Raw genomic sequence first — 20,822 nt, forward strand, 5'->3', positions numbered from 1 at the left:
CATTAGACTTGTGGAAGTTGAATATTGGACCAGGACTGGCTCTAAACTAGTTGTGATGTCACAAATCATGCTCGTAGGCCCGCCCCTTAAAATCAGATTTTCAATGAGTGCAGAGAAACTTTCCACTTTCAGCAGGTGAATGTGAAAACAGCCTTCTAGTGTCAAACTCTGCTCATACATTATTCTGTACAGTGAAGCTCAAATGTTCAACTGTAGGAACAAGAAAAAAAAGCACATTTTTGAGTGAAGGGGGAGTACGAATGCAGGACTTTTACTTTTAACAAGTATTTTTACATTGAGATATTGCTACTTTTGTCCACCGTGACCATCCTCCCACTCTGACTATCACTATATTTTTCCCATTCTGTCTTTCTTCTACTTTGTCTGTTGCCTCCTCCATCATTCCCTCACACTGCATCTCTGTTTCTCATTGTCTATTGCCAGTGGCTGTTAGCTAACAATGTGCTCCTCTGCCTCCACACCACAGACAGATCTTCTCTGACTAGGTCTCTATTTGTAGCCCAATGGCCTGCCAGGCAGAAAAAAAGAGGGAGAGCTATACCTTTGCTGGAAACCACAGACACGCACAGAGATCTTTAAATAGGAGCGCAGCCATAAAAACATGGAGAGACAGAGGCGACAGGTTACTACTTAAAATTTCAATCATTTATAGAGATATCCTGTCATTTCCAAATGGATGTCTCTTAACTGATTTCAGAGGTTGCACATTTCCACGGCACTTTACGTACCTTATTCTGAGACTGTAGAGGTTGCATACTTGTTAATGCACCACATACTACATCAGATGCTCAAAAAATATTGAATGTTTCTTTCATAGATACCAAAACACAAGCACTCTGTCTGTGTTGTTGTTTATGTCTGTCCTGCCACTTTTGATGCTGTCAACTCATTAGTGTGTCAGCTGTTGTAACCAATCCAAGTCACGCTGACAAGTAGCTAGTAGACTTGATGTCAAGCTGCTCTGTTTCCTACTTTAATGCACTTGTTAAGGGCTATGAGAGCAATCTAAGGGCCTCTTAAGTTATGATGCATACAAGTCTTTGACTGACTATGAAATACAGAGCTCATTGTTTGGGTCCATGGCCTGAGCTCCTCGTCTCTCATCGGACTTTTCTCCTATCTCTCTTCTTTTTTTGCCCTCCACACACTCACACACAAACACACTCTCAGATAATGAATGTACAGTATATTTTTAGTCTGTTGCTGCAACCCGTTTCAGTGTAGAAGAAAACTGGACTGTTGGATTTGAAGATCATGTTGCAAGCCTGAATTAGACAGTTAAAAGTATGCACACTTCAAATTATATCTAACAAGTAGAACTGCAACGATAAATCGAGATTAATTGAGTAGTCGATTGACTGAAAATTAATCTGCAACTATTTTGATCATTGAATAATCATAATTTTTAAGCAAAAGTGTCAGAAATGTAATGGTTTCAGCTTCTCAAATGCAAAGATTTGCTTTTCTTTGCCATACATCACAAAAAAAACAAAACTGAATTGGGTTTTGCATTGTTAGTCAGACAAATTAAGACATTACAAGACATTATGTTTCAATCTGGGTAATTAAAATGGAAATTTTCAGTATTTTCGGACATTTTATAGACTAAACGATGAATCAATAATGAAAATTTTTGTTAGTTGCAGCTCTGCTAGCAAGTGTAATGATCCTTAAACCACACAATAAGAACTGAGCAATTAAGAATCAATCCAAAGAGTTAATGTGTTGTAACAAATGTACACCTGCTGCTTTGTTACTCAAGAGTAAGTAAGTAGTAAAGTAATATTTTGAGATGTAAATTCAAGGCTGAGGATCCTCTGCAATAGTTAGCTCTTCTTCTTCCCTCTTGCTTGAGGGAGTTTAGGAGCGGTTGAGTCACATGATAAGCTGTGGGTCTCCTCTTCCCCATCAAGGACAGGCTTTTATCAGCGGCAAAGCCCAAAGCCTGCTGGGAGATGTAGTTGGAAGAGTAAGCCATGGGCTACAGCTTGAGTTAATGAAGTGCGAAGATCAGCTGTAGCTGTGTGACATGCAGTCCCATGTGTCCCTGCAGTGCTGGGCTTTTCTTTTCTAATCATTGGGATGTGCTCGTCTGACCGCCTCGGGTACCAAAGGTCGTGCAGGCGTCCTGACCTCTGTGATGTAAGGCAAATTAAAAAACAGTCCAGCTTTCGCTGACATTGCTTGAACTATCATTACAGTGGCCACAGCTGTTGATGGCAGTCAGCATCTTTCTTCTAGTTTTTCCACTGTGGCTACAACGTCTGGATCCCATGATAACCCAAGAACTGAGACATTGTCCAGCAACCATAATCCATAGTTTAAAAGTAGTTTCCGTGTACATGTTCCCTCCTCATATAAAGCACCGACATATATTTAACAAGGAACAATTTGAACATTTTTCCAGCTAGAGTGTGTCATTGTTCTCTGGTATTTCTCTGAAGTACAAGCAAAGGTTGTTCATAGTCTCCCAATTACTTTCAAATGAAGTCAATCTATTTTCTGCCAAATCACACAGGCAGTTTAAGAGCCCATACAAGAAAGTCTTAAGTTAAGACTTCATTAACCAGCCTCCTTGTTTCTTGTCTCGCCTGTTTGTGAAGTGGCCACATTGTTCTTGGGTGGATTATGCCTATTTATCTCTCCTTTCAGTTTCCCTCTCACCACCGTCACAGGTAATAGCTTCTCCTCCTGTCTCCTAAACATGGTTAAGGCTATTATGTGCCAAGTGCACGGCCCCATTTGGAGAGCCTCAGTCTCATTATGTGCTGAATGGACTCCCCAACTCATCAACAATAGCAATTCATACTGTTTGCGATTGGATTTTCTCAGTAAAAAAAATAAATGAGCGGAATGAATAAGCATAACTCTCAAAAATAACAGTAGTGCATGGTCAATGTTCTAGTCCCCCTCAGTTTCTTATAATGGCACAGCTGCCATTTTGCTGTACCACCTGAGACTTAAAGCACTAATGGCATTTTGAGAGATAAAGTCAAGCGAAGGTCAAATCATGTATGAAATTATCAGTCGTCAACGTTGGTAATAAGTTTCTCCCTCACTGACCACAGTCCTATCTCTGTCATTTTGTATTTTTACTGCACGGTCATTTAGAAAGTTTATCGCTGCTTATAAGACACTGTGAAGAATAGATAACCAGCAGCATTACCATATTTGTTTCACTCGAGTTGCCCACCGTACTGAATCACCAGTGGTCAGAGCACATGAGAGGGTGCTGACATTTATATTGTCTGTCTCTGCAAAATCTTGGCACTGCAATGTCCATCTGATTATCATTTATTTTCACAGCACTCCACCTCGAGACCATCTGCTTATCAAGTTATGCGTTAATGCAGCTTCTCTAATGTGCTTTTTTTGTGTTTTATGAATTTAAGCTGAAAATTCAAGAGGCTGTAATTAATGGACTTTCTCTAACACCTAACAGCCAAACCCCCTTTATATATGTGTAGGCCTATATATAAGTGTGTGTTTATATGTGTTTGTGTTTTTACCGATCCTTTTAACCTCTATCTTTGTTTCTAACAGAACATGATCGACAAGCCCACAATACCGGAGTACAAGGTGGCGGCGGTGCAGAAGTCTCGTTTCATTCTGCTCCACTACAGTGTGTCAAAAGCCCTGTGGGACTGGCTCATTCTGCTAGCAACCTTCTATGTGGCTGTCACCGTGCCCTACAACGTCAGCTTCACGCCGTATGACGACTCGGTCACAGCTGGACGCTCCACCATCGTCAGCGATATCGTAGTGGAAATGCTCTTTATTATAGGTGAGTGTTTTAAGAAGTTACTGAGGAAAAACATGGCTTCTTGATTTTGACCAGAAGTTCTTGTGTCAGCCAGACTTAAGGTTCTAAAAGTTTAGTCACATCTACCCATGTGGTACTCTCAAAATCTGAAACGTAATAATATTGTGGCATTTTCAACTAAATTTTCTTATGAGGTGACACGACATTTTCATCATTCATTTTCTTGCCAACTATGGCAACAGAGCAACAAGTGCAACCCAGGCATCCTTTTCCCCAGACAACTCTCCCAGTTCCAGGCAACCTGGGTTTTGTAGTCCCTCATGGATTTCCTAGGTCTCTCCCAGGGACTCCCGCCAGTCAGTAATGCCTGGTAAACCTCCGAAGGGAAGCACCCAGGGGATGAATTGAGGTGCTTGAGCCTCAACGCGCTCCTGTCATTGTAGACGAACAGTGCTTTAATTCGGTTAACCGCTCATTACTGAAATTCTTACTGAGTGAGGAGCTATTGTCTCCTAACATTGAGAGCTGGAATGACAGATGAGATTTTGCTACATCAGACCACACACCCAGGGGTCGGCTTGTTGTGTGCTTGCCACATTTTGACACTTGGGTTAGACTGTGGTGTGGAAGAGTTTTGTTCATTATGCAAACTCCAGTTCTTTTACTTTATACAGTTTACATGAACCTGAATAACATTTCAAACCACCCTCTTGCCATTCTAGTTTCTAAAAATGTGGATGACAAACATCTTGGTGTGTTGTAAAGTATGCATCATATACTGTATAAGTGAAGCAAGGGGACTGAATCTGAGCTTGTGACCTTCCACACTAGCAATATTTCTCTTCCAGCCTAATTAATGCTGTATGAATGTATGTCTTTTTGTCGTGGTGGAAAACATTGCTTTGACTTTTGCATTTTCAGACATTATCCTGAACTTCCGCACCACCTTTGTGAGCCAGTCAGGCCAGGTGGTGTATGAGTCGCGCTCCATTTGCATTCACTACGCCACCACATGGTTCTTTGTGGACCTGGTGGCTGCCCTGCCCTTTGACCTGCTGTATGCCTTCAACATCACAGTGGTGAGTATTCCTGGACAAAAATACAGTGTGTTTAGCTCTTTTTCACTGCCCTCTGTGGCCACTGACATAAGCTGAAAATTGATGACTTATACAGAATGAAAATGCAGCACCTTGCATTCGTAATGCTGCTGTCATTTCTGTGACATGTAATCCTTAAATAGTAATTCATACAACAGATAAGCACATTTGTTTGAGCAAAGCAATATTCAGCTGTGTATATTCAGTATATGAACAGTCAAAAGGCAAGGGGATACTGGGTCCTAAAATCTGAACAACCTATCTTTCTCCTACTGCTGCCTCTTCCCTCTAACCCTTTCTCTTATTTCTTTTTCACTTTTTCTTCTTTCTCCACTATCCACCCCAGACCTCCTTGGTCCATCTGCTTAAGACAGTGCGCTTGCTGCGACTCCTTCGTCTACTTCAGAAGCTGGACCGCTACTCCCAGTACAGCTCCATGGTGCTGACCTTACTAATGTCTGTGTTCGCCCTGCTGGCACACTGGATGGCCTGCATCTGGTACATGATTGGACGCAAGGAGATAGAGACCAGTGATACTTGGGACATAGGTGAGTATGACCGAGGCCTTGCTGAAGGGGAGCTGTTGACATATGAAAATTGGATTTGGGGTTTCATCCAGCAAGTGTAGAAAAATACATTTTCCTTTCTCTGTAAAAGATAAATTAAGTAATACTTCCAACTATCTCTATCTGTGGGTGTGTGATTGTGCATACTTTTGTGTCTGTGTACTCTGTCTATAGGGAGGTGAGGTCATACCTGCTAATTAACACTCGGACTTATTTATCCCGGCAGTAGCCAATCTAATTCTGCTCTGTCCTACACCAGCATGCCAGCCTCCTGACACTGCTGATGACTTTTTTTTTGTCTTACACCATCTAGCTCTGAGCTGACAGAAGACATGCAGACATATAGACACTATAAACCCTAACCTTCTTCTCTTATGCTCTCCCTTGTCATTCAAGGATGGCTCCATGAGCTGGGCAAACGTCTGGAGACGCCCTATATCAACAGCACGGTGGGCGGCCCGTCGGTGCGCAGCTCCTACATCGCTGCCCTCTACTTTACCCTCAGCAGCCTGACCAGTGTGGGCTTTGGCAACGTCTGTGCCAACACTGATTCTGAAAAGATCTTCTCCATCTGCACCATGCTTGTCGGTGGTACGTCTGACACTAGGGTACATTCTCCCTCTGGCGTTCTGGCATAACAGTGCCTCTGATTGGCTGGCCAGGGCAAGAAATTCAGCAGGAAGTGGGTTGGATGGCCTTTAAGACGCAGCCTGTTGCCATCTTAATATACCAATGAACAGATTATTTTAGCTGAGGTGGCCATTATTGGTGCAACAACCCATAAGATACTTATTGTTCATTTATTTTTTTCCATCTTAATGAAATTGCTGTGTGTCACTGTGGTCCTGTGTGGAACAATGTTTCAACTCATTTATTGTCTTTGTTACAATTTAAATCACCCAATTTGTAATAGGCTAAAAGAAACAATACAATATTTGGAGATTCAGGGACAAGCTTGTATTATTTTTTCATTACTTCCATTTCTCTCCATCTCTGGTGCAGCGCTGATGCATGCCCTGGTCTTTGGTAACGTGACTGCAATCATCCAGCGAATGTATTCGCGCCGTTCACTCTACCACACACGCATGAAGGACTTGAAGGACTTCATCTGTGTCCACCGGCTGCCCCAGCAGCTCAAACAACGCATGTTGGAGTACTTCCAGACCACATGGTCTGTCAACAATGGTATAGATGCCAACGAGGTAGGAGTCCCTTTCATTGTTGTTGTCACGTAATACCTTTCTACACACAGCTATCTGTCCTCAAGAAACTTGAAAGCAATGTTGTGACAGCCTTTGAGCAATAAAATCTGCTCTACAATCCTTTCACAACCTTTTGCAGCGGTAATTGTTGATGATCTTTCACAACACATGGCTGCCTGTACACCAGCAATTGACATTCTATTGAAATTCAAAAGAGGGTAACTGGTGGCAACACAGTCCATTCCCTAATTGCCAATCAGTGTCACGCCTCATTGCATCTGTCACACATTCCCAGCTCCTGCACGACTTCCCTGATGAGCTACGGGCTGACATCGCCATGCATCTGAATAAGGACATCCTCCAGCTGCCAGTCTTTAAGGGGGCCAGTCGCGGCTGCCTGCGCTCGCTTTCTCTCCATATAAAAACCTCTTTCTGCGTCCCTGGGGAGTACCTGATCCGTCAGGGTGATGCACTGCATGCCAGCTACTTCGTCTGCTCCGGTTCTCTGGAGGTGCTGAAAGACGGCATGGTGCTGGCCATATTAGGTTTGTATTGTAGTCAAATGAGTTTTTGTACAGGGCTCGGTTCTCTTCACTGCTCTGGTGGGTAAAATTGTGGTAGTTAGGATTGTATAACAGGTAATGCTTTGGTAGCCATGACACACACTATTAAATCTTTTTTACCTTGACATTTATTCATCCAATGCTGTGAAAATGTATGTTGGACATTAATAAGCAGTAAGACTTTCTTATAATACCATTAAAATTCACTAAATTTCCGCCCAGTTTTTTAGCATCATGTTTGTGTTTGTTTTCATTTGTTATTGTGTCATCTACTTGTATCATGTAGAGCAAGAAAGTGAATATTATTGTCTGTGTTTTAGGAAAAGGGGACCTGATTGGGTCTGACCTGCCCGGACCAGACCAAGTGACTAAGACGAACGCTGATGTGAAGGCCCTGACCTACTGTGACCTCCAGTATATCAGTGTTCGTGGGTTGAGAGAGGTACTGGAACTCTACCCTGAATATGCCAGTGTGTTCGCCTCTGACATCCACAACAACCTGACCTACAACCTCCGAGAGGGCAGCCAGGACGAGGTACTAAATGTTGGAGATCACAAACACACAACACAGTAAACTAGTGTTAAACATATTGTTAGAATTCTGTTTACAGTCATCATGCCTTAATTCCTAATTACCCTGAATATGCCAGTGATGAGGAGAAGTGGTGATAAATGAGCGAGAGTTTATAAGCCTGTAGAATTCAGAAATGCAATGTGCTAGGCTGCTGTTGTTAGAGAAATTAGTATATTTCCCACTTCTACCTGTATGATAGTTGGTGCAAAATGGTGAGACTAGAAAAAAAGCATTTGCTCATTGATCTAGGGGACTGACACCAAAACTTTATAGCTTTAAAAAAACCTGCTTACTGTACACATTTAACTGTAGATCGTGTTTACTGACTAAAAAAATGGACACACAGATTGCAGCTCAGTAGACTTTACACGCTCACGATTTCCCCTTGCATTTGTCTGACTGTGTAATAGTGCATACAACATACCAAACAACACATGTGTGCCCCCCTAAGGTGTCTTTGTCACTCTCCTTGACAGTTGTTCTGCCGTAGTGACCAAAGGGCTGTTGGTGGCTTGATTGTCACACCAATTACCATGCGTGGGTGCCACTGTCAGGCAGCCGTATCACTTCCCTGTTACCACCCCAAAGCACAGCAGGATACCATTACACCCAGACACTGACCTCCTCGCAGTACTGCCTGTTACCTCTCACGGTTATTTAAGAAAGCATTATGTAAGGCAAGATAATCCTCCATCTGTGGAGAAAAAGCACCTGTTGATGTTACACATGTAGTCGTGTTTTCAGGCATTGTTGTATAATCTGTTTAAAAAAAATGCATCTTGAGATCAGAAAATTAGATAACAGCATTAATTACAGAAAAGTTCTACAAAGTTCAGTGCCTGTTTTGCACTGCATTTTGCTGAACCGTACGATCAACATAAATTAATGCCATAATGTCTTTGATGTGTGACTGACAAAACTGACAAAGCTCCCCAAGGATTTACCCAATCTCCTCCTTATTGTCAGTCTCAAGTATTTTGTACTTGTGTTAAGCATTCCACTTGGTTCCCACAGGCCTAACTCACTGTTTGAAGGTTTTGTTGCTCATTAGTTTATTCATTTTGTTCAGTTTGTTAGCTTTGGAACATGAAGGATAGGACATCTGTGCTGGCTGTGTTAATTACCGCATGAGGCCGAGGAACACAGCTTTAACTACTTATTAAAATTAATATTCGAGGAGTTTCATACATATATGAGAGATCATATGTCGAATTTGACACCTTACAGAATTATGTATGAATAAATGACAAGAAGGCTCATGAGAAAGGTTAACTATATTAAGATCTATGTCAACAAAGAATTTACAGTGCCAGTCAAAACTTTCCCATTCACTTGAATGAGAAAGTGTGTCCAAACCTTTGTCTGGAACTGTATTTATAGTGTATAGATGCCGTATTTATACATTACAATCTTTAAATTTCAGTCTTTAAAATTAGAAACTGGTGGATACAAATTGCAAGTCTTCAGGTTTTTCTGGGATGTGGCTGATCACGAGTACTAGCACCCTACTTCACTCACACCATCTGCTCAGAGTTTATGCTCAAGCACAAAGCCAGGGCACTGCCGCCGCCCCTGACAGGATGAAGGAGTGCTCAGATACCTGACCGAGCTGCCAGATCGCACAGACTCCTGCCGCACACGCACACGCACACACACACACACACACACACACACACATAGACATACCTCACATCAGCACAGCGGGTAGTTTCAGGTGGGAGTTGTTGGAGGATGATGGGAGTTCATTTACACTCCAGAGATACTTGAGAATCGCATGCTGACTGTACAGCAGTAATTCCATTGTAGTGAAATATTGCCAGAGAAACAGATTGTAGGAATGCCCGTTACAGTATAAGGTATCCAAAAGGGACAACTTTATCTTGTCTGAAATTTAAAAACCCAGACTGCCAGATGGAAAATTAGGCTTTTTTGTCATATCTTTAATTTAATTTCAAATTTTATTGCTTTGTATTGTCAATTAAATTCTTTTCAGTCAGTTTTGGTGGAGGACATAAAAGTTAGTAAAAGTTTGTGAAGTAACAGCATCTTTATTCTGAAAACAGACACCAAAACCACACAAAAAGTATTGTTTCATTGACATTTTAGTATTGGAAGAAGCCTTAATCCACTGCATCTTACAATTTTAGCCCAGTCCAGCAACTCTGAACTGTTTTAATCAAATAAGTTGAAATTATTTGTTTACCAACTTTCTAATCAAGCAAAAAAACAAAAACACTACCTGGTGATTAGTTTTATTATTAAGATCAGGTTGAATGATTTTGTAGGGACTTTGTCTAAGGGCCTGGTCTATTTTTGAAGGGAAGTGAGTTTTTAGAGATAAGAAGTGACTGTGCTGCCCTGGGCAGACTGGGAAGGTCATACCTCCACCAGGGGGCCAGCACTGAGTCAAAATTTGGTGGAGTATAATAATGACAATGTCATTGGGAGAGTTCTGATATCAGTCGTCATGGAGTGTGAAGAACAAGCCTCAACTGATAAGTTGATATATATGGCCACTGGTAACCAGTGGTGGGATTTCAAAAACATCAGAAGATTTGTGATGTTAGAGTCAAGATGAGCTGTAGCGCTCTTGACATGCTGGACGGACTGAAAACACCAATCAGGAATGAGCAGAGGGAGGACAGAGGAGAGATGACAAAAAAATGTCACAAAAACTGTTCCAGGTGACCGTACCCTCAGACTACATTACTATTATTTCAAGCATGTCCTTTCATTACAATAGTTCACAGCTCTCTCCCCCTCTGAGATATCAACATGACCCCTTCCTACTTCTGGATGAATGCATCACTCACTGGACCGTACACATCTGTTCTGGCAACATCAAATTAGCCAAATTACCCACCAACATCAGTTTCTGAATTTCTAGATTTGTGAAAAGAAGCAAAGCCAACATTTGTTAAATCATTCTTCATACAACACCCACTTTAGATGGGTTTTGTTAAGTCCCATAGTTCACTGACTGGTCATTTTGTGTTTATTGTCAGGTTGAACTGATTCTCAGTCAGTGTTTTCTAGACTTAAAGAGTCTTAACACCCCAGACAATCTCCATTTGATTAAAAAAAGAGACTCATTAAAAAGAGACTCAGTAAAAGACTCATTGAGATTTACAATCTCTTTTTCAAGAGTGTCCTGGACAAGAGTGTCCAAGACTGGCAAAAGCACAAATAACATGACTGCAGACATAAAACAAACATATAACAATTTAAAATGAAAATACAGACACTCTTCATAACAGGTGCCGTTATGATCCTTTTTACAGAATAACATGCATGTGCAAGCACAAGAGAATACACGTTTGAGTGACAGTGCCTCAGTTGAGTCCTTGCAAAACCCACTTTGCTAAGTGGGACAAGTGTGGTGTTAGTGCCCCATTAATTGATAATGATGTTCAACTGATGTCATTTTGCACCAATATTCATTGCTGGCTGGTTAATCATTCCATGCGCCATGCTCCAGGGGCAGTTTTATGAGGAGAATTTATCTTTGCCATGAATAGATTTCACAGTTTTGTTCCCTCTGCCTCACACATAGTACCGTCTGATGTTTTTGCCATATTTTCCTTTCAGTGGTGATGATTTTTAAAATCAGTATTGTGCTTCAATGAAGGATTAAATTTAAAACGTATCCTCGGTGAATTGGCTTCCTGCGTCAAAGAGCATTACTGGCACTATACTGGTGGAGCGAAAGACTCGTGTTGTCACATTAAGCCATGTTGTCAGAAGCACATTTTTAACACATGAGGGAAGGCTTCACACTAACAGTTTCATTTGCCATCCAACTGGTGATTATGCTAAATTGCTAGCAATTTCTCCACACGCCAGTAGAAAGACAAACGTGCCCTGGAATCCCTCAGTAAAACAAGTGAAGAAAAAGGATCAGTTATGTGATTCAGCTTGTGTGTTAACAGCTGCATCAATGTCCAAGGTTATTTAAATAGTTGCAAAAGGGAAATCGATTCAATGTTATGCTATAAATGCTATAAATTAAAGGTGTCACCTATTAATTAATTTCCAAAGATGTCATTGCTTGGGTTACTTTTTGTTTAATAAAGAAAAAACAGAGTTAAATACATGCATACATTAAGCCTTTAGCTGTGTCTTGTGTAATCCCTGTTGCTTTCTTTTTCTCTCTTCAGGGCCTCAACAGGTTTTCAAGGTCACCCGGGCTTCCCCATGTGAGTTCAAATTCAGTATGCTTTTTGTCTTTCTCTCAGAGGTGTTCCACAAGACAGGGTTTCCATAACATATCTGTTAGTTCTAATGGATTCGCAAGGCCAGGGTTTTGAATGCTCTGAAATATAAAGTAGGCAGGGCCATGACACAATTGTACATTTCTGCCATATATTTCAATCCCAGGTTTTTTAGCAGGTGTGTGTCTGGCTTTTCAAGGTAGAACCCCTCCTGTATTTCTGGGACGTACAGTGTTGCTAGTTAATACTGTGGGAGGGTTTGTGCAAGGACTTCCCCTACAGGTTGAAACTCATTTGGAACAGAGAGAGCCGTTCAGTCCCTGGGGTTAGCTCTCTAACTGGGTCAATAGCTCTCCTAATGGGAAACCTTATGAGCTACTTTTCTCACTATGTACTGTATGTTTATCTCCTCATTTTTCTATGATTAAAATACAGTCTACAGTGCTCTCTCTGTCTGCTATTAAAAGTTGTATTTAATATGAAACCAATTGTTTTTGGCCACAAGCACACATGCAGCCATGGTTAGAGCGTAATCAATTTTTAACAGGATTAAGGTAATATGATTAAAAATCACCAGCTGTAACTCATTAAAATCTAAATAACACATTAATGGCTCTTTTAAAATAAATAGGTTATTAAATCCAAGATTAGATTCAATGTTTTTAAGGAGAACAGGTATTGTGAGTGACATTTGAAATTTGCAATTCCAATATTTTAGCATATTTTAGAATCTGTGTAATTATTATTATTAGTATTTGCAAATCGTATTTTATTTCTTCTTGAATCAGTTTTTATATCGTCACGGTTTGTATTTTGACAAACATGATGTTCCCCTTGGTTGTGATCTAAAAAACTACTTACTGCTTACTTTTGTCTAAAATAATAATTTCACATTTAATTATGTACAGTTATCAATGCTATATACTGTATTTCCTGTTTTGCAGGAACCCAGGCTCACCTCTATCGTGGAAACCAAGGGAGATGAGCCGGACGACTCATTCCACCTCTCTCCAGCTACGCGCTCACGCCGCAACCTCCTGCTGCCCAGCCTCAGCAGCCCTGTTCGTCGCACCTCCTTGGGGAACCTCCTTGGGGATGAGCTGCGCCAGTTCAACGCCCTGCGACGCTGCCGCTCCCCTAACCTCAGCCGTGGCTTCCATGGCTCATCACCTCAACCACCAGCAAAAAGAGAGCACAGCACCCTTGCGGCAGCCCCGGCTTCAACTTCAACCCAGGGAGGGTCGGGGGCTGAGCAAAAGCCCTCAAAGCTGCTTATCCCAACTGTCACCTGTTTTGGACCCCCAGACCTCAGTCCCAGGTATTGTCAAAGCCATCATCCATTTCAGTTATTTTGAAAACACAAGCGAAAACCTAATAAAAACCATACCTTACATTGAGTGACCGAAAAAATAAATAAGAATAAATAAGATAATCTGTCAGTTATTTTCTCGATTAACCAATTACTCATTTGGTCAATGTCAGAAAATGGTGAAAAATGTCAATCGCTGTTTCCCAAAGCCCAAGATGTAACCTAAAATGTCTTGTTTTGTCCTGACCGACAGTCCACAACCCAAAGATATTCAGTTTAATTTTCTGTCGATCGATTAATCGACTCATTGTTGCACATGGTTACACAATCTAATAACTATATTGTACTTTAACTAAGATGACTAGTTTATGTTTACACTACACTGTGTTTTGACTCAGTTTTATAGTACATTTGGAAGCTGGTCTTTGTGCTGGTGCTGTACTGCACTGAATTACATTTGAAAATGGTTCTAATAAATTTACATGGTGGTGGAGGAAACAGTACAACACAATGTAATACAATCTAATTCAACAACATTACATGTGCAATTTTTCATATTTAATGTATTTTTATTGATGCTTTGTTAGTGCTCATTTGTTAAGTTGTTACAGATGCACAGTATCCTTCAATTTTCCATAAAGCATACAGCTCTACACAGTAGATCCATCTGAGTGAGAGTTGTCATTAGAACTGATATGGAAGTCCTCCAAAAATGCAATAAAGGGGGACAAAATTCTCCTAAAATACCCAAGTTTATCCATTCTGTCAAGATGGAGAATATGCAACAATTATTTAGTAATGACTATAGAGTAGAATCAACACTATGAAAAAGAATTAAAATAAGCTTCACAGAGGTAGTATTTATTACAGGACTGTTACTGAAACGCATTACAGTGTAAACAGGTTTCTAATTTATTGAAGTAGCAACATGGAAATATCTGTCCTTCCTCTTCCTTTGTGTCCACAGTGGATTGCCTCACTAAATACACCACAATGTGTGTATGGTTGAATTTCCCCATCAATCCTGTACTTCATGTCTTTTTTAAACACCCTGTTTTAGTCTTATCATCTAATCACAGTCAAATTATGGAAGCAAAGCACAGAATGCTGTTTCCTTGTAAGATTTAAATGCTTTAGATGTAAGCCTTTTCTGTTGCAGTCTCACTGAGCTTTGTGGAGTACATTATGTTGATATATTAAGCCCTCAGTATGATTTCCTTAAAGCCTCTGAGATGATCTGAATAAGGTGTCGAAGTAATTGACACCTAAAGTCACACAACAGAAACCTGCATCTTCTACTTAATGTAAATGGAGTGTATTTGCATTGCATATTTCAACAGATGTCACTGCATTTCATTACCACAGCACCTTATCCTCCTGCCCCAACCATCTGTATTCATAATGTATCCCTAAGTCATCCAGTAAGTTCTAGATATGGGTAAGTGCTGGTTCAGAGAGCTCAGGTGTCCGCCCCTCCAGACTGGGCTCTTCTCCTCATGTTCAAACCCACATGGGCCTCTGCCAGCAGCAGCTCTCATGGCACATTCCTGGGTTGTTTGCTGGCTCCAATGATAATTGAAAAAGCTCTACTGTTACATTAACTCCAGCTTCCCTCCCCTTTCACCCCTCCCACCAGGGTTGTAGACGGCATTGAAGACAATGGACACACGTTTCATTTCAACGTGGAGCACAGCGGGCCTAAAGCCAGCACAGGAGGCAGCGCCCAAGGTAAGCCAAACCACCTCCAGCTGCGAGGGTCACCTGGGTGCCAGATGGCTGGAGGTAAACTCAAGAGTTCAAACAGTGGATGCCACAATGCTGACCTGCCTCCTTCTGGGGAAATATGAGAACGCGGAGGGATGAAACGGCAGCCGGGTGTCCGGAGAGTCACCGAATGTGTTAAAGGACAACTGAGGTCAAAGCAGGATGCAGATCATCTGACCTGAGCTTTTACTGATGATCGCTATCATTCAGGGATGACTATCAAATTAAGTTCAGTTCAAGCCCAACTAATTTACTGTAGTATAGCGAGTGCTTTAGCAACAGAGGCAGTACAGTTTGCTAAATAGTTTTGAAAATCTGTGGTGTAGGATGATTTTTGTTTTTGCTTGTCCTGGCCATCCTGCAGTACCTCTGCTTTTTTTTCTAGTCCAGATTCCAGATAGTTGCTGCTGTGGTCTGTCGACTTTCATGCATCAATATTGGTAAATCCTCTGGGTAGTTTGCCTGAGGTGAGTGCTGCTAAGTCAGCTCTCTAATTTTTCCTCTTCCTTATTTCTCCAGACGCCACACAGGTTAATGCCACTCTGCTGCTGGAGACAGAGGAGGTCAGGCAGAGTATCAATCAACTCAACCAAAAGGTAAGGTACAGCCCTTCAAAGCTGCAGTGTGTAGAGTTTAGTGGCATCTAGCAGAATGGACATGGCAGAAATATAATATAATATTCATAGGTATGTTTTTATTAGTGTATAATCACCTGAAAATAAGAATTGTTGTGTTTTTGTTACCTTAGAATGAGCCTTTATATCTACATAGGGAGGGGGTCCTCTTCCACGGAGGCCGCCATATTTCTGCAGTAGCCCGGAAAGGATGAACCAAACACGGGCTCTAGAGAGGGTCTTTCATGTTTTTCGCGAGTTTCACGGCCACCGTAGGCTCCCCTACATGCTTGGATGGGGAGGGTTAGGGGTATTTAGTTGGTTGCAATCTGCAACCTCACCACTAGATGCCACTAAATCCTACACACTGATCCTTTAACCCTATATCCTTCCTGTCATTCCTTCTGTCTAAAAACAGAAAGCAGCTTTTCTTAATGTTTTCTGTTTCATCCTGCAATGACACACTATTTTGGAGAGACTGAATATAAAATATATGACGCATAAATGAATTTATAATGCGAAAATACAACCTGTGTGTCGTTTCAGCGTTAATATTTTAGTTCCTTTATTTAGTCTTCAGAAATGGAATCACTGAGCAAGAAAATAAACAGAACCTGTGTTTTTCATCCATTATCGGCTAAGCTGTACATTTACAGGGAGAGATGTACTGTGAGATCAAGTAGACTTAATTTCTACCTTGTTTCTCAATCTATTCCTGCACTCTTAATTTGGATGTAAATAGAGCGAAAGAAAGTGCAGAGAGGATCCAGATGGGCGCAGGTAGGTGCTGTCTAAAGTCGATATTAATTAATCAGCAGGACACTTCTGCAATGCAGTGGGTAGTCTGGAGTGCTTGCTGACTCTGCAATCTTAGAAAAAAAAAATTGATGACAACCCAGCTCTACTTGTGGCTCTTCTCTGGCCCCCTTTCCTGTTTGTTTCACTTCTTTATTTCCAGTTTTCTGTCTAATTTCATACCTATTTGCATCAGTTAACTGTGGTCTGTGTACATCTGGATTTCAGAGCTGTGTAAGAAGCCAGTGCTCAGAGTCAATGAGGGGATTATAAATTGTTTGGTTCTATTTTGGGGGTCATCAGAAAATTATATCTGGACATGAGTCCAAGATAAAAACATAAAGATAAAAGCTGATTCATTTGTTACTCTGTGCCTGGGACTTAATTGGGTAGAACTAGGTCTTTTTGTACTTTGAAGTTGTTCTTGTGTACTTTACCATGTTTGCTCAACCTAATAATAGAATATGCAACGTAGGAAAGAATATGCTCCAAGTTGTGATGTGGCAACTACATTGTGTACACTCTCTACACAGATGGGAACATTAAACCAGGAAGTATCTGAGCTCACCAAGGGCCTGCACCACATGATGCATATCCTCCAGACCCATGTATCTGTGCATCACTACCAAGCCTCCCTGGCGTCCTGCCCTTACGGTGTCCAAATGGTGTCCAGTTCTCCCACAGACTCCAACACTGGCATGTCGTTCAACATAGCTCCCACCTTGCATCCTCATAACGATCCTGGGAGCCACCAAAGTGTCCCATCTGCTGGCCACTGGAGCCACAGTGGAGCTGCTGAAACCCAGACAGAGAGCCACCACCGGGCCCAGTCCTCCAGTCCTCCAAATGTTAACTCCTGTCCCCCCCTCTCTGTAAACTCTGACCCCAGGTTGGACCCGTGTCATAGCTCTGAGAGCATGACCACACACCTGTGGACCAGCCCGTCTCTTCTTAGCATCAGCCCAGACTTCCAGGGAGGAAGTCCAGGCCCTGTACCTCATGCTAGACATGAAGACTCTGACAACAGACCTCTCAGTGCTAACCCGACCACTATGAGCAAGTCCCAGCCTACTTTGTGCCTGCAGCCTCCCAGTGATACTGATGAATATTCTTGCCTTTTGTCCAGTGGCCCTACAGGAACGTCCACACACAGCCTGCTGGCCCCGTCACCCAGTTCTTATCCCCATCTCTGCCTGCGCTCCGAGTCCCACCTCAGTTTATCACAAACCTCACATGAGGACATCTGTGCTCTGATGTCCGCCCCAACATCTCATAATCTGATCCAGGACACCTCCATCTTCCAACTGGAGGATTCACACGTCTCCTTACACCCTGTCTCTGCCTCTCCGCCCACATTGCCCAGCCACCCTCTTGTCTCTTCCCTGGACTCAGAATCACCACGATCTGATTCTCTCGAGCCCCATCTTTCACTGGGAGACCCATCTTCCATAGAACACACCAGTCTGCAGTGCCTACTGGGAAATGGGGGCTCTATGGAGAGCAGAGACAGTGAAAGCGCATCATCACGGAGGTCCAGCATTGGCGTCCAGACTCAGAGCACAGAGCAGTCGTGGTGTCTGGACCTCACAGATTAAACTGAGGCAGACAGGAAAAAAGCAGCACTGAATGAGGAACTCAAATTATTGACATGCAACTTCTAACAGTGTTTAAAAAGACTCTGCTGGAGATTGTCAACGTGTGCTGTATTTCCCCCTCTTACGTCCTGGGCTCTCATATTTGTCAAACTCCATGCAATTTACACCATTTCTATGCAAAAGCATGTAATTTGTGCATTATCTTGGCTTTACTGAAGTGTGTCTTTAAAAAAAAAAAAGCCCCACAGCAGTGGGTTCCAGTATATACTGTATATTTTTTTCAACATCCTCAGAGCAATTTGCAGTTGATAATACCTGTTACCTCCTTGCATGGTAAAGTTGTTTATTCTTTTTCCTAAGGAAAAGGTTTCCAAATCAATGTGTAAGCATTCTACATGACTACCTGTTGATTGTGTGCACAGATATTGTATTTGTATGGCAGGTCAAAGACAGGTCAGAGTAGTTGGATGTTTTGTTGTGGAACAAAGGAAATGACACATGCTTCACCTTGCATATAGGGAGTAGAGTAGAGTATGTGCATCACACAGCATAGATTGTTTATTGTTTTAAATTGAATGTTTTTTCTCATTTTTTATTTGTGAATTCATAGAGTTATTGAACTATGAATATCTAATATCAAAACTCCACCAAGCAGTATGGTTTTGAGTTATTATTCCGTTGAACATCTATTTATGCTCTCCTGAAGATCCTTCAGGGGATTTGAATAAATTTTAAAAAAAAAATTCTTACCAAGGCATTAAATATATCGCTGTGAAATAGGTTTTAATTGCTAAAACCACTAAAAAATCTTTTAAAAGCTTGAAAAATACTTTCTCAAGGAACTACAATTCTATAAACACGACATAGCCGCTGATGAATTAGACATAAATAAATAGACATATCTGGATGAAAAAGTGGGACATATTTAATGCTGTTATTAATTTACAAAAAGTGAATACCTCCTGGGGGAAAGAAAACATTAATTCATGATACTCATACAATATTCAGAGTATTCAGGAACTTTATTTGTTTTGAATGATTTCTCCTTGGCTGACAAAATAAAGTATGCACAAACATCTTACTGTGTCCTTTACTCTGCTATCACACTTACAGAGTCACATCTCAAACACATTTTTTTGTGTCAGATAAAGTGACATATTGCTCAAGCCACCATGTGGTTTAATAGGCTTGCAATTTATCTTCTCCCATCCTTTGGAAAGCCAGTTCAAATATCTTCAGATTTGAAAAGAACATTTGGCAAAATGTGGTAGTTTAGTGTAACTTTGGACCAACTGTAGTTAAAACTCAACAAATACAGATGTCCATGTATTTGTGTCAAAGTTTCAGAAAAGAATAAACAGGAGTGGGATTATTTTCCACTGAGGCAACAATCTAAATTTCCTTGAATTAAAAGAGAGGCACTTTACTGTTTTTCAACAGAGAGATGATGGAAAGTAATGACAGTAAATTGTGTTTGACAACTGTTGTTTGTTCTCAAAATATTCAAAATAAAAAAATATTCTCAAAATAAATAATATCCCCAAATATTGTTGTATTTGATTGCATCAAAGGGTTTTATCAAGTTTCATGTGATGGGATATTCACAGATTGCATAACCAGACGTAGTGGTAGAGGTTAAAAAAACAACTATATTTGAACAGTTTGTGTTTGTCTTTTTCTCATTCTGACACATGGACAAGAGATTCTTTGGTCCCGTTCTTAAGATTACTCAGTGTTTTGTTTATGTTAACATGACCTTGCAGTAAATCTATTAAAATCTTTTTTTTTCTTTTTCTTCTAATTATAACATATTATCCAAAGTTAAAGTAACATGAGGTTCATCAGGTCTTTTCTCATTACTGGTTGATCTGTTGTGGCTACAATGACAAAATGAGGTGGACCGTAATGATCTATCACATATTATAATGTCACAAATTTGTCAACCAACATAATGGACACATATACATACTTAATTACAAGATTCAGACAAAATATGTGTTCTGATGTGACAATTAAAAACAAATTTGTGATCCCCCCCAAGATACCTAAGTAATGAATAATTGATGCAATAGTGCAATCAGTCCTACATGAAAAGAAAAACAGTTACAGCCTCATGTTTTATTTAACTGTTTAAGGTATTTAAGAGAGGATTCTGGAGGAAGATTGATTTTCAGGTGGTTTACAGGAAGTTGTGATGTCTAATCATGCAGTATTGACATAATTTCTAACTCCAATTAAATCTGGATTTTAAGGATTTATCTCCAGCACCATAGCGGTGATAAATGCACACCAGCTTAATGACACTAAATACCTTAGAGCTTTCAGAGCTAATTCAAAATATTCTACATATATATACACATATACAGTACCGCCAGTAGGAAGTATAAAAAGTCATTCACCCAAAGAAGAAACTATCAGTAAGTTGTTTAAAATCTCTCAAGAGATCAAAACAACAGCAAGTCACTAGTCTTAGAAGAAAAGAGGATTTGCAGCTGTTGTTTCTCTCATTAGTGGCTTTGAATTCAATGAGTATTTTGGGGAACGGCTGGTTTATCCCTTTTTTCCTGAGGACAGATCTGCCTCGAGTATCCGATTATATAAGTGAATGTATCTTTCACTTATATAATCGTGTATATGCATTTGTTGAGAGCGATTTTTGTGGACGAAACTTCCCAGATGAGAAATTTAGCAGCAGTTATCAGCAATAACCCTAAAAATAAAAACATTATAAAAGTGTCATCTCTATAT

The 20,822-nt window shown here is 40.8% G+C and overlaps 1 protein-coding gene across 2 annotated transcripts in view; it reads left to right on the plus strand.

Moving 5' to 3' along the window:
• Positions 1-19,148, plus strand: part of kcnh4b (potassium voltage-gated channel, subfamily H (eag-related), member 4b) — a 38,283-nt gene extending 19,135 nt beyond the window's left edge. For both annotated transcript variants that reach the window (XM_042398538.1, XM_042398537.1), the window contains 12 exons: positions 3,565-3,805; positions 4,706-4,863; positions 5,228-5,429; positions 5,844-6,038; positions 6,450-6,649; positions 6,945-7,194; positions 7,533-7,747; positions 11,944-11,982; positions 12,942-13,315; positions 14,943-15,034; positions 15,590-15,666; positions 17,013-19,148. In XM_042398538.1, coding sequence (XP_042254472.1) covers positions 3,565-3,805; positions 4,706-4,863; positions 5,228-5,429; positions 5,844-6,038; positions 6,450-6,649; positions 6,945-7,194; positions 7,533-7,747; positions 11,944-11,982; positions 12,942-13,315; positions 14,943-15,034; positions 15,590-15,666; positions 17,013-18,074 — 3,105 coding nt within the window. In that variant the 3' untranslated portion in view covers positions 18,075-19,148. The remainder of the gene's footprint in view (positions 1-3,564; positions 3,806-4,705; positions 4,864-5,227; positions 5,430-5,843; positions 6,039-6,449; positions 6,650-6,944; positions 7,195-7,532; positions 7,748-11,943; positions 11,983-12,941; positions 13,316-14,942; positions 15,035-15,589; positions 15,667-17,012) is intronic.
• Positions 19,149-20,822: the final 1,674 nt, after the last annotated feature.

Source organism: Thunnus maccoyii, chromosome 20 (assembly GCF_910596095.1).
Source record: "Thunnus maccoyii chromosome 20, fThuMac1.1, whole genome shotgun sequence".
NCBI classification, from domain to species: domain Eukaryota; kingdom Metazoa; phylum Chordata; class Actinopteri; order Scombriformes; family Scombridae; genus Thunnus; species Thunnus maccoyii.